The 16,098-nt window shown below is 45.1% G+C and overlaps 1 protein-coding gene and 1 long non-coding RNA gene across 2 annotated transcripts; both read right to left on the minus strand.

Annotated features, from left to right (window-relative positions):
- Positions 1 to 10,098: 10,098 nt before the first annotated feature.
- LOC116121495 (NAC domain-containing protein 2-like) lies at positions 10,099 to 13,109 on the minus strand. Its single transcript, XM_031407444.1, has 2 exons — positions 12,831 to 13,109; positions 10,099 to 10,614 (listed from the first exon to the last, which is right to left on the minus strand). The coding sequence occupies exons 1-2, from the start codon at positions 13,107 to 13,109 to the stop codon at positions 10,099 to 10,101; spliced, it is 795 nt and encodes a 264-aa protein (XP_031263304.1).
- A 1,320-nt stretch (positions 13,110 to 14,429) lies between these two features.
- On the minus strand, positions 14,430 to 16,072 carry LOC116121515. Its single transcript, XR_004126737.1, has 3 exons — positions 15,502 to 16,072; positions 15,343 to 15,382; positions 14,430 to 15,152 (listed from the first exon to the last, which is right to left on the minus strand). It is a non-coding gene; the product is annotated as an uncharacterized LOC116121515 (long non-coding RNA).
- Between the last annotated feature and the right edge of the window lie 26 nt (positions 16,073 to 16,098).

A 16,098-nucleotide genomic window follows, 5' to 3' on the forward strand; every position in this document is an offset into this window, starting at 1 on the left:
TTTAAAGTGGTTCGGATGCTAAGGTAGCAAATCCTACGTCCACTGATTTGTATTGATAATGATAGTGTGGGTCAGGTCGCAACAGCGGACTGACTTACAAGAGGTTTAGGAAAAAGTAAATGTGTTGTTTACAGGAGAGAGAGAGACTGATTTTTGTAAAAATGGTCGAATCCCCTTAATGAAGGGGTCTTCCTCTTCTTATATCAAGCTGAAGCGTGTAATCATCATTAAATCCTTGGGTTGGTGTGATTGTCAGGATATAATCCGGCTTTATGTCCCATCACCTTCTTCCCAAGCTGACTTCGCACGGTTTACAGCAGGGAAATGGACGCGTGGGAGCTCCATATCGTTTGGCAGGCCTGACGTGTGTTTGTTGTTCTGACGGGAGCAGGTCATTCTTCACGTGACCCTCCCACGTCAGTCCTTACTTTCCCAGACATAACAGAAGCCCCCTAGTTTGTAAGGTTTGGAGAGTCGAACCTTGGAAACTAACTCGTGCCGTGATAGGTTTTGGTCATTTCGACCTAAATGGAAGAAGCTCGGTGCAGAATCCTTTGCGAGCAAGACCTCGAGCCACCCTCGTCCAAACGACCTGATGACCATCATTCTAGCGACCTGGATTCGTCGGACGTTCCTTTCTATGCTGTGGAGAGATTCAATGAATCTGCATCCGCGCTGTCGGGCACTCTGCTCGCACTGTAATGTGTCAGGTGCATTAAATGCGTGGTGTGCTGACTCAACGTCGTGTTGACAGCTTTTGGGCTGCACAACGCATTTGAAACGTCAGCCCCTTTTATGGCATTTAATGCGATGTGGGGCGCATTAAATGCGGGTAGGAGAGAGAAGGTTGTCGCTTCGGTTCCAAGGGGTTGCGGCCGTCGGTTCGTTGCCCATATAAGAACTCACATTTTTCAGATGAGGTCACGAAAATCCCTTTTGCTTCGAGTGACAAGCCTTTGCAAACCAGAAACCATTCTTTTTCGATCGGCGCTTCTCAGACAACTGAAACGAGTATCGGCCTCGGTTATTCATCCCAGAAGGTAAGATTCTCTTTTTCCTCTTTTTTTTTTGCATTTGTTTGGTTGATGGGCAACGGCATTGAGTCTCTCGGTGTTCCACCAGAGACGCGCCACGGTTGTCGGACTTGAGCCGTGGTTGGCGGCTCGAGTTACTATTAGGGTTTTGGGAGTTTGTCCCTTGCCGTCGCACCGGGCAAAACACGAAGGATTAAATGACCGTGTCTGTCGATGTTGCAGACTCGAATGGATCCGTCAACGTCCAGACCCGAGGAAGGAACCAGCTCGTCCACGCGGGAAGTTCCTGCGGACGCGTCCCTTGAAGTCTTCTCGGTTCTCACCCGAGAGGAATTTGATAGGATTAAAAGATAGTATAATGTCCGAGCAGAGGTGTTCCTCGACCACACCAGGTCGTCGCGACATCCTGCCGACGGTCTTGCTGCGATCTCCGAAGAGATCTTCAAGGGTGGAGGGATGATTCCCTTCCATTCTTTCATCAGGTCGGTCCTGGATCACTTCGGGATCGCACTGATGCAGCTCACACCGAACGCGTATGCCATCGCCGTCGTGATGTACATCGCGTGCTGCGAGAGCGGCTTGGGAGAGCCGACGGCGGTGGAGCTCGGCGTCGCTTATTATCTCAAAAAGAGTAGGGACAAGGATTCGTATTACTTGTCCTGGTGACCTACAATTGCCGAGGGGATACATAGCTATCCCAGCAACGCGGGAGCCTACGAGACCAAATTCTTCTTTTTCTGCTATGACGGCTACTGCCACTTCCAGACGCCAAGTAGGTTCTTCTTCGTTAGGTATATTAACTGTTCGCATGCGTTATGATAACGACCTATCTCTTCTTTTGCAGTCAATAGAACGACCAACCAAGACCTGCTTGACGATCCGGACAGACTTGTATCTTTTGGAGTGCTGCCCGAGGAAAGCCGAGACGCGAGGAAACTAGTGACTACTGCGAACCTGCGGAAGTACGGTTTTATTAATAGCAACGTGTCTTTAGAACCCCTTGAAGAAGGTAAGCTACATTAGTTTTCTTTCTGGTCACTGAATAATTTTGTTTACTAACGCACTTTCCTGCAGAAGTTATGCCTCCGAAGGAGTCCGGGCAGTCTCGCTGAGCACCGTTCGTCTTCCCTCGATCGAGGAGTGAGAGGGCGACCGAAGCTGCTCGTCCTACCCCGGCACAACCAGCGCGAGCTGTCACGCCCTCACGGCCCCAACCCGTGCAAGGAACGACCAGGGTGGAGCAGGTCGCTCAGGCACCATCGACTCGCCCAAGGCAGAAGGCTCCGGCTCAAAAGTCGAAGAAGAGGAAACAGGTTCAGGCCAAAGAGTCTAAGACCGAAACCGAGGAAGAGCCCTTGAGGTTGCGAAGGGACTCAAAGAGGTCAGGCAAGGAACCTGCTAGTGAGGCGACCACCACCGATAAGGCGGCGGACATGCCAGTGCTGGACTCGCTGGGGAGCCTGCCCGAGTATCTGCAACCGATAGTCTATTCTCTGCTCGAGTGTGGACTATCGGAATCGTATGATGAGTTCGCTGACACGGGCGACGACCTTATGACCACGTCGTTCCAGCATCTAAGCAAGGTAAACGAGCTTCTCTTAAAACTTTGTTCTGGTTCATTTCTAACCATTTCTTGCTCGCAAGCTCTACTTGTGATGAGGATGTCCATGGAGAGGACTCGGCTGGGAGCCGCGAAGGAGTCCAGCGAGCAAGATGAGATCGCGAAGCTTAAGAAAAGCCGAGAGTCCGCCGAAGCTGAAAGAACAGAGGCATTCGACGCGACGAACAGGTACCTGGTCCAAAAGGATGCCGCTTTGCGAACTGTAGACTTCCAGAAGGCGGAGCTCAAGCGACGTGCGGAGGAAGTGAAGGAGCTTCAAAAGACAACCGCCAGGCTCACCAAGGAGGTGGGGGAGAAGGACCAGGAGATCTAAACGACCTCCATATGGGCTCAGAAGGCTGAACAGGAGAGGGAGGCCTCCGAACAGGAGAAGCGAGCTCTTGAGGCCGAACTTCAGGAGAGTCGCGAAAAGGTCGCTTCACTGACTGAGGAAATGCGGATTCAGTCAGAGGAGACGGAGGAAAAGGCCGCCGACTGGGCGATCGGGGCTATTTACACACTGCGATCAAAGAACCCGGATCTCAACGTGTCCGCCTTCCCACCGGGTTGGCAAGAGACTTTGCGGCTCTTGGCAGAGAAAGACGATGAAGCAGCAGCAGCAGCCGCCAGGGGGCTCGACCAGGCAGAGGGTTCGGGCGCTGCTTCGAAGGATCCCCCCGACCAGCCGTAGTGTAACGAGCTTTGGCTCCATTGATAGTGGGTCTATATTTGTACATAATGAAAATACATTTTGTTTTTAATTACAGTTCGCTTTTTCATACATGCGTGCGCTTGTTCGCAATTTTAGTTCAATTACATAGGCAATGTTATTCATGAATTACAAGCGAACAAGATAATACTTTACAATTACAAAACAAAATTGAACTATCTTAACAAGGATTGAGTTCGGGATTACTGATAGTATGGTCGAAGGTGCTCGGCATTCCAGGCTCGGGGTACTTTGGAACCATTGAGCCTTTTGAGGTGGTAAGTCCCCGGTCTGATCACCTTATTGACCCGATATGGACCTTCCCATTTAGGTCCTAATACCCCTGCACTTGGTTCCCTGGTTCCGAGCAGAACTTCCATCAATATAAGGTCACCGACCTGGAAATCTCTTCGCTTGACCTTTGAATCGAAAAACCTCTTTGGTCGCTGCTGGTAGGCTGCTATCCTTAGCGAAGCCTTTGCTGCGATATTCTTCAACGAGGTCCAAACTTGCCCTCATAAGTGCTTCGTTTTCAACCTCATCGTACAAGTCCCTCCGAAGTGAACCGGTTCCCACCTCCACAGGAATCATCGCTTCGCAGCCATATGCTAGCGAAAAAGAGGTCTCTGAGGTGGAAGTTCTTGGAGTTGTCCTGTATGCCCATAAGACCTCGGGGAGGTTGTCAGCCCAATTCCCCTTGGCTGCCCCCAGTTTGGCCTTTAAAGTGTGCTTGATGGTCTTGTTGACTGCTTCAACTTGGCCATTTGCTTGCGGTCTGGCGACTGAAGCGAATTTCTTATGGATGCCCAGCTCGTCGCAGAACTGTTTGAACTCCTCATTGTCGAACTGCTTTCCATTGTCCGAGATGAGGGTGTGAGGAATTCCGTAGCGGCACACTATGTTCTTGAAAACGAAGTCTTTAAGCTTTCTGGTCGTGATCGCGGCCAGAGGTTCGGCTTCCACCCATTTTGTAAAATAATCAACCGCGACCACGGAATACTTGACCCCTCCCTTTCCAACCGGCATGGGACCGATAAGGTCGATCCCCCACATGGAAAACGGCCAGGGGCTAGACATTGTTGTCAGTTTGTGCGAGGGGGCTCGCGGAATGTTCGCGAACCGCTGGCACTTATCACATTTTTTAACGAAGTTGTGCGTATCTTCCTAGATCCGGGGCCAATAATATCCTTAACGAACAACCTTGTTCGCAAGAGATCGAGCAGCTGTGTGGTTACCGCAGATCCCTTCATGGATTTCCCTCATGATGTAATCTGCTTCTTCACTGGTTACACATCGGAGGAGAGGGGCACTGAATCCTCTTCCGTACAGCTGGTCCCTGATGAGTGTGAAACGAGCAGATCTTACTCGCAGGACCCTTGCCTCGACCCTGTCGCTTGGCAAGGTCCCATCCTTGAGGTACTGGGTAATGGGGGCCATCCAAGAATCCGGTTGAGCCACATTTATGGCCTGTTCGGTCGAGCTGATTGTTGGAGCACCGACGAAACGAACAGGAATATTGTCTGGAGCCTCTGAATCCAGCGAGGAGGCTATCTTTGCCAAGGCGTCCGCTATAAAATTGCTGTCTCTGGGGATCTGAGCGATTTCAAAGTGCTTAAACGACCCCAGCGCGGTCTTAGCCTCTTTTAGGTAGCGGACCATATTCTCTTCCTTGGCTTGATATTCCCCTAGAATTTGGTTGACGACCAGCATAGAGTCGCTGTAAATGTTGATCGTGGTTGCACCCATTTCTTTGGCAAGTCGCAACCCGGTGAGCAGAGCTTCGTACTCGGCCTCATTGTTGGTCGCTTTAAACCCGAACCGGAGAATACCATGAATTCGAGCCCCCTCGGGGCTTACAAGGAGAAGACCCGCACCAGCTCTTTTCCTGTTTGATGACCCGTCGACGTAGAGGTTCCAAGTCGACAGGTTCTGAATACTTTCTTGCGCGGCTTCACTAGGCTGTTGTTCGCTTGGGAGATAAGAAAATTTCGAAATGAAGTCGGCAACAGCCTGCTCTTTAATGGTCGACCTGGGCCTATACTTTAGGTCGAACTGACTCAATTCCATGGCCCATTTGAGGAGTTTACCCGAGGCTTCTGGTTTCTGAAGGACCTGCCTGAGGGGGTAATTTGTCATCACATTGATTGTATAGGCATGGAAGTAAGGTCGCAGCTTTCTGGACGCGACCAACAGAGCAAAAGCTAGTCGCTCCATTTCCGGATACCACATCTCGGCATCCAACAGACGCTTACTCGCATAGTATATTGGCCATTGAGCCTTTTCCTCTTCCCGTATTAAAGCTGCACTGACCGCGAACTGGGAGACGGACAGGTAGATGAGCAGGATTTCCTGTGGAAGAGGCTTAGAGAGGAGAGGTGGCTTCCCAATGTGTTCTTTTATACTCTGGAATGCCTGCTCGCATTTGAGAGTCTATTCGAACTTCTTATTGGCCTTCAGAACATTGAAGAATGGTAAACAGCGGTCTGTTAGCCTTGATATGAAGCGACTAAGTGCCGCTATCTGCCCGTTCAGACTCATGACCTGCTTTTTGCTGGTCGGGCTCTCCATATCGAGTAGAGCTTGAATCTTTTCGGGGTTCATTTCTATGCCCTGCTGATTGACCATATATCCCAGGAACTTTCCTGATGATACCCCGAATGAGCATTTAAGAGGGTTCAACTTCATTCTGTAGAGTCGGAGTATGTCAAACATCTCTGCGAGATGCGTAATATGTTCTGAGGTGACTTGGGATTTGACCAGCATGTCGTCCACATAGACCTCCATTGTCCTCCCGATCTGGTCGGAGAACATTCGATTGACCAACCTCTGATAGGTTGCACCCGCATTCTTGAGGCCGAAGGGCATGACTTTGTAACAGTATAGCCCCCGGTCCGTAATGAAGGTCGTATGCTCCTCATCTGGTCTATACATCAGGATTTGATTGTATCCCGAGTACGCATCCATAAAGCTTAACAGCTCGTGCCCCGAGGTGGCATCAACGAGCTGGTCGATTCTCGGCAGGGGGAAGCTGTCTTTCGGGCAAGCTTTGTTGAGGTCGCTGAAGTCTACGCAGGTCCGCCACTTGCCATTCGACTTCTTTACCAGGATCGGGTTGGCAACCCAGGTCGGGTAGAGAGCCTCACGAATGGATCCATTCCGGAAAAGGTTCTCCACTTCTGATTTTAGTGCAGCGTACCGCTTCGGATCCATCGCCCTTCTTTTTTGCCGAACTGGCTTGGCTTCACTGCTGACATTAAATGAATGGCAAATAATGTCCGGGCTGATCCCGACCATATCTGCGTGCGACCAGGCAAACACGTCAATGTTCTCCTTTAAGAAGCTTACCAGCTCGGAAGCGAGCTGTGGGTTGAGACAGCTTCCAATCCTTAACACTCAGCTCGGCTCTTTCGGATCGACCGAAACCTCAGACAGATCCTCAACCGGGTCGCTGGGGGGGATTTCTTGGATTCACGGATCTAGGTTATCCTCCGCTGGACCAGGCTGTGGCTCGATCCGGCTGATCGCCATAGCCTGGCGGGGCACACATCGCGAAATGCCCTTATCTGCCATCTGTACCGCTTTTACATAGCATTCGCGAGATGCGCTTTGCGATCCGCTTACTTCTCCGATCCCCGTTGGAGTGGGGAACTTCATCTTGAGGTGATAAATGGAAGTGACTGCCCTGAAGGTTCTCAGCAGAGGTCGCCCCAAGATTCCATTAAAGGCCGATGGGCAGTCCACGACCAAAAATTCAGTAACCCTAGTCACCTCGTCGTAGTCGCCGAGCGTGACTGGTAGCTGGATCGTCCCTTTGGGGATCAGGTGATCCCCTGTAAAACCGTACAGAGGCATCGAGGCTGGCTTCAGGTCGGCCTCAACTAGGTTCATTCTATCGAAAGCGGACTTGAACAGGATGTTCACAGCGCTTCCGTTGTCTACAAGCATTCTGCAGACATTATGACACCCTATCAAGGGCATGATCACCAGAGCATCCTCATGAGGATGGTGCAAGCGAGCTGCCTCCTTCTCGCAGAAGGTGATTGGTTCCTCCTTTCTGGCTTTTTGAGGTCGCTGCGAAGTGTTCATTACCCTGATCGGGTCGTGATGCGCTTCGCGAGCATACCTTTCCTGCCCTCCTCGCGTGTTTCCCGCAAGGTGCGGACCTCTGAAAATTATGTTCACATTGCTGTACCCGCTGCGATCACGATGCTTTTTCTTTTGCTCCCCTTGGTTTTCTTTTGGTGAGTCATCAATGTACTCCTTGAAGTGCCCTTTCTTGATGAGCTCTTCGATAGCCTGCTTTAGAGCTTGGCATTCATCAGTGTGATGCCCGTTATCCCGATGGTAACGGCAGTATTTTTTGCTGTTTCTGGCCGTAGCAGGAGTTTTCATTGGTTCGGGCTCACCGAGCAAGCTGGCCTCCTCAGATTTGTCGAGGATTGCAGATATGGACACGTTCAATGGAGTGTATTGAGTCCTATCGCGGTCGCGACGAGGAACAGAAGCATAGGATTTTTTCTGCTCGTAGCGAGGTTTCTTCCCTTTTCGCTGATCGTCAATGTCTCCTTTGCGATCAGCTCTCCTATTATCTCCCCGACCAGACATACTGCTGGAAGTGCCGTGATCGCGACGGCGGAGTGCCGCCAATGAATTCTCTATTCGGAGATACTTTTATGCCAGGTTGTAGAATCTGGTGAGGGAAATATCGTCCTCAGCCTGCAATTCTTTCCACAGGTCGGTTTGCGGGCGAACGCCAGCTATTATAAGTGTTCGGATGGACTCTTCTGGAGCGTGGGCCACCTTGTTGAGTTCCCTGTGGAATCGGTCAATGTAAGATTGTAGGGATTCGTCTCTTTCTTGCCTTATGTTGCTGAGTTAGCTTAAAGGCATCGAAAACTTTCGATTGGCTTGGAAATGCCGGAGGAACGTCGTGCTCATCTGAGGCCACGAACTGATCGATCCCGCCGGGAGCGACCTTAACCACCGCTTGGCGTGAGAAGTCAGCGTCACGGCCAAACAACGGCATTTTGCAAGGTCCGAAACCTGGTGGAGCTCCATCAGGTTGTTGAACTCATATAAGTGATCCTGAGGATCATAGTTCCCATCAAACGGCCGCATATCTAGCATTCTGAACCCTGGTGGAAGTGGAGCAGCTAGCACTTCGGGAGAAAAAGGGGATGTAGAGGCGACCTGCACCTGTTCGTTTTGCCGCTCCCTCAACCTGTCCAGAGCTCGCTGTAGCTCCTCAATTTGTGGTAACGGAGTCAATTGGGGATTGCTTTCACCCGTGCGAGTCCGGCCTTCTCGATTGTGGTTCAGGAAGGTCCGGAGGTCAGATTTCGCCTCGCCTCGCCTCGGCCAGCATTTCCAGCCGCACTCGACAAACGCTGACTAGAGGCGTGTGAAGGCGGTGGATCGTGCGGGGCATTTTCACTACCCTCGCGGTGGTACGAACCGCCCCGCGAGGTATGGGGGCCACCCGCATGATAACGATCGGGGTCGTTCTGCTGGTGGTGATAAGAATAATCGCGTCCAGCATTTTCACTTGGGTTTGCCTGCGACATGGCATGGGACAGCTCGGGATTCACTCTTTCGCCGAGTCTCAGCTTTGCCGATACCCTGCTCGGGGCACCTTTTGTGTTCGCTGGTCCTTGGGAGCCCGTAGGCTTACTTTTTGCCATTTGCTTACCCTTGTGCCTACGCGCTGCAGTGCTCGCGGCACGGGCTATTGCCCTTTGCCGTGCTTTCGCGCGACCTGCAGGCGTCTTTGGCGGTTGCACCGCCCTAGCTGTGGTAGATGACATGCCTTGGTCCAAACGGTCCAACCTTTGGTTGACCGTCTGGAGAGTATTGTCGAACCTCTCCAGGTAGTTCCTGATGGCAGGGTCAAGTTGTGGAGCTGCCGGGACATCCCCCGCAGCATTTTGTGAAACTGGAACTTCTTCAGTACGCTGATTAGCTTGCTCCGGCTCAGATTGGCAGGCCATTTGCTGTTGTAGGACCAGTAGGTCAAAGATTCTCCTGATGAAAGGTAGACACTAAATCAGGCCCTCCTTCTAGCGCCAAACTGTTGATGTGGGATTTTGGGCACCAACTAACCAATACGTGTGCAACGTTGATTGATCAAAAAGCACACGTGAAAATGAATATAAAAAGAGAAGTAAATGCTATGAGAGTTTTTAAAGTGGTTCGGATGCTAAGGTAGCAAATCCTACGTCCACTGATTTGTATTGATAATGATAGTGTGGGTCAGGTCGCAACAGCGGACTGACTTACAAGAGGTTTAGGAAAAAGTAAATGTGTTGTTTACAGGAGAGAGAGAGACTGATTTTTGTAAAAATGGTCGAATCCCCTTAATGAAGGAGTCTTCCTCTTCTTATATCAAGCTAAAGCGTGTAATCATCATTAAATCCTTGGGTTGGTGTGATTGTCAGGATATAATCCGGCTTTATGTCCCATCACCTTCTTCCCAAGCTGACTTCGCACGGTTTACAGCAGGGAAATAGACGCTTGGGAGCTCCATATCGTTTGGCAGGCCTGACGTGTGTTTGTTGTTCTGACGGGAGCAGGTCATTCTCCACGTGACCCTCCCACGTCAGCCCTTACTTTCCCAGGCATAACATTATACAATAAAGAAGTTTCTGAGTTGAGTGAAGGATCTTCAACCGTAAAAAATATCATTAACGATGGAGTATTGGGAATAATTCTGTTGATTTTGATACATATATTGGTGGATGGCCGAAGCATATTCATCATTAGAAACCTCTTGTCTCATCTTCAAGTTGTATTTGTTGTTGCACCATGGTGGTGGTGGGGGCGGTTCTACTTGTTGCCGGCGGTACTGCGAGTGGTAGTGGTTCAGAATCCACTTCTTGAACCTTACTCCTCTTCTTCTTCTTTTCAGAATCCACTTCTTGACACTTTCCCCTCTTGTTCTTCTTCAGAGCTGGTTCGCTCTTTCTTATACGGCAAACCACGTAATCGCTATGTTGATCTGGACCCATAAAAGACGAATCCAAACTATACTCGTGCATGATCCATCCACCGTGCTGATCGGGGTCTTTGTTTTCGTACCGAAATCTCTTCTTAGTCCCAATCCTCAAATTGTCATTTACTATTTCTCTACCGCCATCTTCTCCCTTCCATGTCCCTGTTCCAACACTACCATCGATTCTTGAACCTTTTGAAGTCTTTTTCTTCAATTGGGTGAAGAAGTATAAATCTTGATCATCACGTTCCTCTCCAAGCCGTTGTTTAAAGAAATTCCAAATCTGTCAGGGTTCTTCAGAACCATATAGATCATATTGGGGAATGGAATAATCAATACCAGGAATGGGTTTGTTCGCTATCTTGTTGCAAAGATAGAAACCCACCAATTCGCAGTCCGTGGGATCGAAGACGTAGCCAACGGGAGGAGAGAACTGAACTGCTTCCATAGTTTTCTTGTTATGCCAACTGAAAGAGAGAAGTTAACTACTTCCACGGTTAAAGCAACAAAAAATGATGGAAAGAAGTGGAGAGGTTTATCAGAGCAGGCGTTGGCGTTATTTATTAGCGAAGGGGTTTCCTAAAATCGGAGAAATCAGCTTCTAGTTTGGTTTCTTGTAACCCAGGTAACTTTAAAATTAAGAAAAGAAGATCCGTTATAGACCCCGCGGGAATTCATTAGGAATTAAAGAAAGTTCCGTTGGAGCCTACCGCGGGGGTTTTGAAAGTTAGTTACGCTAGGAGCTTCGGTTTGATTTATTAATTATAAGATTTTGGAGTTTTTCCTTTGCTAAAACCATTATTTTTGTTACTATGTGCTTCTGAAAAGCATATGAATTTCCAACAGAAGGAAGTTTCTTCTTTTCAATTTGAAATTTTTGTCTACCCTCCTTCGAATCTCTATAGCAGTTCCACAGGCTATTCAGTTAGCGTTACTGTACTTGTAGTTACAGATTTTACATACAAGTCTGAGCATTTTTCTCACAGATCCTCATTCCATGTCCATCATGCTGAGAGTTCATCCACCAAATCTGCCAACTTTCTCACATTATCCCAAGTTAACCACATAATTGAAGATGGAACCAATGAATGTCTGGAGTTAATAATACATCTCCAAGAACGCAATAGGTTTCATCTTCTTGTGGGTTGATTGCTGCAAAAATAGTTGGCTCCTTGACGAGATTGGTGTTTTATTTCCCTGTTTTCAACTACTACAAATGTAGAATGGATTCTGGAAATTCTTAATTTAACATACAAATGATCGCTACATCCTTAATCAATGGAGACGTCCAATTTAATAGTTAAAATAAAGTTATTAAACATTAGTCTTTTTCATTGTACGACACCTATTTTGCATAATGATTCTGAAAAAATAATGTGGTTTAGTTCATATTTCAAAGATGATAAAATTCATGACAGAGAAGCAATCTGTATATTCATTATTTGGCTTTTAAACATTTTCTTCTCTCGACGACCAATATTTTACGGCTTAGCAGTTTCCAGAAAGAGGCAGCTTATAATTATTAATTGTAATCAATTCTTTTTCAGGATTACAAATCTAACATTAATGTTTTATTTTACAAATTGCATATATTTTGATCAATATTGTGTTGCAGCAAAAACTAACTCCTGAAATTTCTACATCAAGCATAGTATGTGTTGCATTTACCTGTATTGGGCTAAAACCATCTAGAGCTGTAGTGACCATTTCCTTCCACACCCAAATTTACTACCTCCGCAATCACAGCTCCCTTTTCAGTCCAGTCGTCAATAACATGTAGTCATTAACTGAAAAGAAACCCAAATTTGGTGATCATTAAGAAAGTTCAGTATATCATAATTTGCAGTTAAACCAAATGGAATTATTATAAAACGTAGATATCTTCTCAATGTGCAAAGAGTTTAAGCCTGTGATAAAACTTAAAATAGTTATCAATTTTAGCATTGAAAATGAAGATTTTCCATGAAAAAATTAGACCTAAAAAATGACATTATATGGAAAAATGATCAATTAAATTTTAGGTCTAAAATTAGGATCAGATTAATGCTTAATGACCAGTGGTCTCTTGCAAATTCATTCTCATTCTCAACTCTCAAGTTATTTGCTTTCGGTGCCATCGGTAATTGCATCCTTAAAAAGTACTTACATTATTTCATAAAAGATCCTTGTTCGGAACAGTATTTGAGATTATTCACACATATATGCATAGTAAAAAGCAGTATAATTTTTTTTTTTTTTTTTTTTTTTCTTGGTAAAAACTGAAAAAAGAAAGAAGAAAATTCCTGGACTGTCCAATGAATGATTGACAGATTTGAAGATTTCTAATTCAACTTAAATGAATGATCTGTAAGACTTTCTCTTGTGAAAATGAAAATATATAGAGAGACATTTCAATTATAACAGAAAAGTTGACATCACTTGGTTCATACCTTAACACCATATCAAGTATCTTGGTTTTATCTTCATTTCTCCCGTAAATAGCAGGTTCTGTTGGCACACATGAACTGTCTGTTCTTCTCCATGTAGCATTTGATGCTCCTCCTCTGGCAATCTTTTCCAGCCCAAGCTCAGTTCTTCCATTTGGCTAGTGATACTACTCATCTTGGACCTCATGCTGATATTGAACTTCACAGCACTAGGAGACAACCCAGAGAAACAAGCAGGGATAAAGCTATGTACCTTGCTACTGCTAGCACGACCTTCAGACACCACCTTACGCCTTAAAGCTTCCGCTGCAAACTCATCCAGAAGGTCTTCCAAGTCCTGGAGATCATCCATCACATCTTCACAGCCTGGTCCATAAGTTGCTTCCCTTCCGCATCAATGAGCAGAGCATCAATAAACTTCAACTTCTTCTCCCACTTCTTCAGCTTCGAACGTATCCCCTCTTGGCTTGCAAACTGCAGCAACTCAGGGGAAGTCAATCTGTCAAACAACACTTAAAGGAACGCAGGGAGAAAGAGCTGCCCCACAGCCATTCTATTGTTTTGTCTGTCAAAAGAAGGTTTAACGTATCAGGATAGACACAGAAAAGAACAATGAAATCAAGAAAATAGACTTCGAGTTCTTTTTTATGGAAGCTCAACCAGTTTCACAAGTCAAAAGCCAATACTGTGTTTTGAATAAAATAATTAGTTCTCACAAAAATCACAAAAATATAACTATTACAAACGCAAAAAGAGGACTATTACAAAGAAAAAAAAAAAACCATCTTTGACGTTTTGTTTCTTGGAAAAACCGTGTGGACTCCACCATTTGCAATAACAAATTATAAACTATAATTGTTCATTTGAGAATTTCAGTAAAGCTTAACAATTTCGATGTTTTGGTTTCTTGGAATACTGCGTGGACTCCACCAAGTTACAATAAGAATGGCTGTTTAGTGTTTATTCCTAAAAAGCATGCGTCACTATAAAAACCGTGGCTTACCAGGTTCAATAATTTTTTTTTTTTTTTTTATCAGAAAGCTTGGCTTCACTACTTCTACCTACAATGTATTTCTCAAAAAGTACTCAATTTTCTTTCATTATTTTAATCAGCAGTAAACCTTACAAACAAAACTAATAAACTTTCACTGTAAAAAAAAAACTATCAGCAGTTCATTTTCTTTTTATTAGTATGAGCTTACAGAGACAACATTGGGCTTCTCTGAAGAAGATTTTTCTTTTTCTGACAAAGGCTCTTTGATGGTGTCCATCCATGAGCTTTGAGGCGGGGCGTTGTGATGATTGAACAGTGCCGCTGGATGCAATTATTTTGTGGTAAATGTAGCCAAGGATTTGTGAAGTTTCGAGCAGCATCGTGTCTGGTGTGCCGCCGCACACTTGGTTGGCCATCGCAACCGATTCAATGGTTTTTAAATTTAGAATTCAGAAACTAAATTTACACGAAATAGTAAAAAGCACTCTTCTGCTGTTTAAGATTTTTATACCGATTCACTATACATTCTGAGGTTCTGCAACAATACCTGTTCTTTTCATGATAACAAAATTTCCAATGACAAACTCAATGAAATCGGCAATCTTGTTGGATGGGATCCATGAGATATGAAAAATAACGATAAAATAAGATAGCTTGGCTATGACATGCCGACATCTATGACATAAAGAGAACACCAAACTTACATAGTTCGACAAAATCATGCCGACTTCCATAAAATAAGAGTTTCAGGTGAATAAAATTGGGGATTATATTACAAGTCTAATCCGTTCAAGTTTATACCCAAACCCCAAGTCCAACCAAGATCCCATGTACACCCTTTTACCACTCTCTCTCACTTTATGCACACAAATTTCAGAAAATTTTGACACTTATTTACTAACAATAGCTCAGAAATTACGACACTTTTTACCCATAAAATTCTGTAACATACCCCGTTCACCAGCTTATAAATAATGGAGGAAGAAGACGTGAACACACTGCCTTTGGTGATCAAGAAACTGTCTGAATCCAGCGCCTACATTGCTGCCCTGCAAGTACTGCACTTTTTCAGGTTTCACATGCCTCTTGTCATCGCAATATGTTCATGGTGTCGTGGTTAGGTCATGACCTGAGATTTGGTTGTTAGAAAGTGACGAACCTGGGATTGAAAGAGATAATTTTTCTGATCACTTTCTTCATATTGAGATCTAAAATAAGCTCAGATTCTACTCTAAATGTTCCTCCCCTGAATTGTAGAAACACCACTTGGTTGTTAGAAAGTGACGAAGCTGGGATTGAATGAGATAATTTTTCTGATCAATTTCTTCATATTGAGATCTAAAATAAGCTCAGATTCTACTCTTAAATGTTCCTCCCCTGAATTGTAGAAACACCACTTATCTGAATCATAGAAAAAATGAGCAAACTTAGTTCAAATTCTGCATCTAATATTCACTCACACAAAAATACTAAGCATAATATTATCTAATATCATCACAAAAGCCATTTCAAAATTAGAGTCAATATTCAAATACAAGGTATTAAATTCAAGATGATAATAAATGAATCTTCACAAAAATTTCCAAATTACCTGGACAAACTACTGCTTCGAGTGTCTTCTTGATGATCATCTGGCAAGATAAAATGATAATGATTTAGTACACTTAGAAATTAACGCAGAGGATAAAAAAAGTATTCTGCTCCCAATAAATTTTGGAATGGTTGAGGCGTAATTAGGAGAATAACAAACCTTGGATGCAATGAAATGATTGTCTGATTGAACGCTCTGAAATAAAAGCTCGGCTCGTTTTCCTTCTCTGAATGGTAGATGAATATGTCATCAACTTGAATGGTAGGGAATTGAGTAATCTTTGAATAGCATTTTCCTTTACCCTTTCTTCACTGTTCTTTTAGCAATGAACAATACTCAATCCTTTTGGTAAAGCTTGTAGAGACTTACAACAACTGATCTAAAGAGAATTCAAATTGCTAACAAAATTGATATCTGAAAAAGAAACAAGACTTGTACAATTTTTTTAGATAACTTTTTTAAGGGAGGTGAGGCCATTCAATCCTTCAAGTAAAGAATGTAAAGCCTTGCAATCACTAATCTGAAGAAAATTTACATTAGGAAGAAAATTGATCTCTGGAAACAGAACAAGCCTTGTAGAAGTTTCTGTAAATAACTTTGCCATGAATCCATGATCTCTTCACATTCGGCAATCTTTAAAAGTTCTACTCTTTGAGATCCTTGCTTTAATCAATTTCCAGCCTTCGAAATATTTAAAAGAGTCAAGATAATATTGCGGCTTGGAATCAGTAGAACTACTTTTGCCATTCACTCCCT

Source organism: Pistacia vera, unplaced genomic scaffold (assembly GCF_008641045.1).
Source record: "Pistacia vera cultivar Batoury unplaced genomic scaffold, PisVer_v2 Contig99, whole genome shotgun sequence".
NCBI classification, from domain to species: Eukaryota; Viridiplantae; Streptophyta; class Magnoliopsida; order Sapindales; family Anacardiaceae; genus Pistacia; species Pistacia vera.

Bases quoted from the DNA above. Each gene is read 5' to 3' on its own strand.
- LOC116121495 (XM_031407444.1), bottom strand. From the start codon at position 13,109: ATGGATGATCTCCAGGACTTGGAAGACCTTCTGGATGAGTTTGCAGCG. The intron at 10,615-12,830 runs GTGTGCCAACAG...GAACCCTGACAG, and splicing joins GAGAAGAACAGACAGTTCAT to ATTTGGAATTTCTTTAAACA.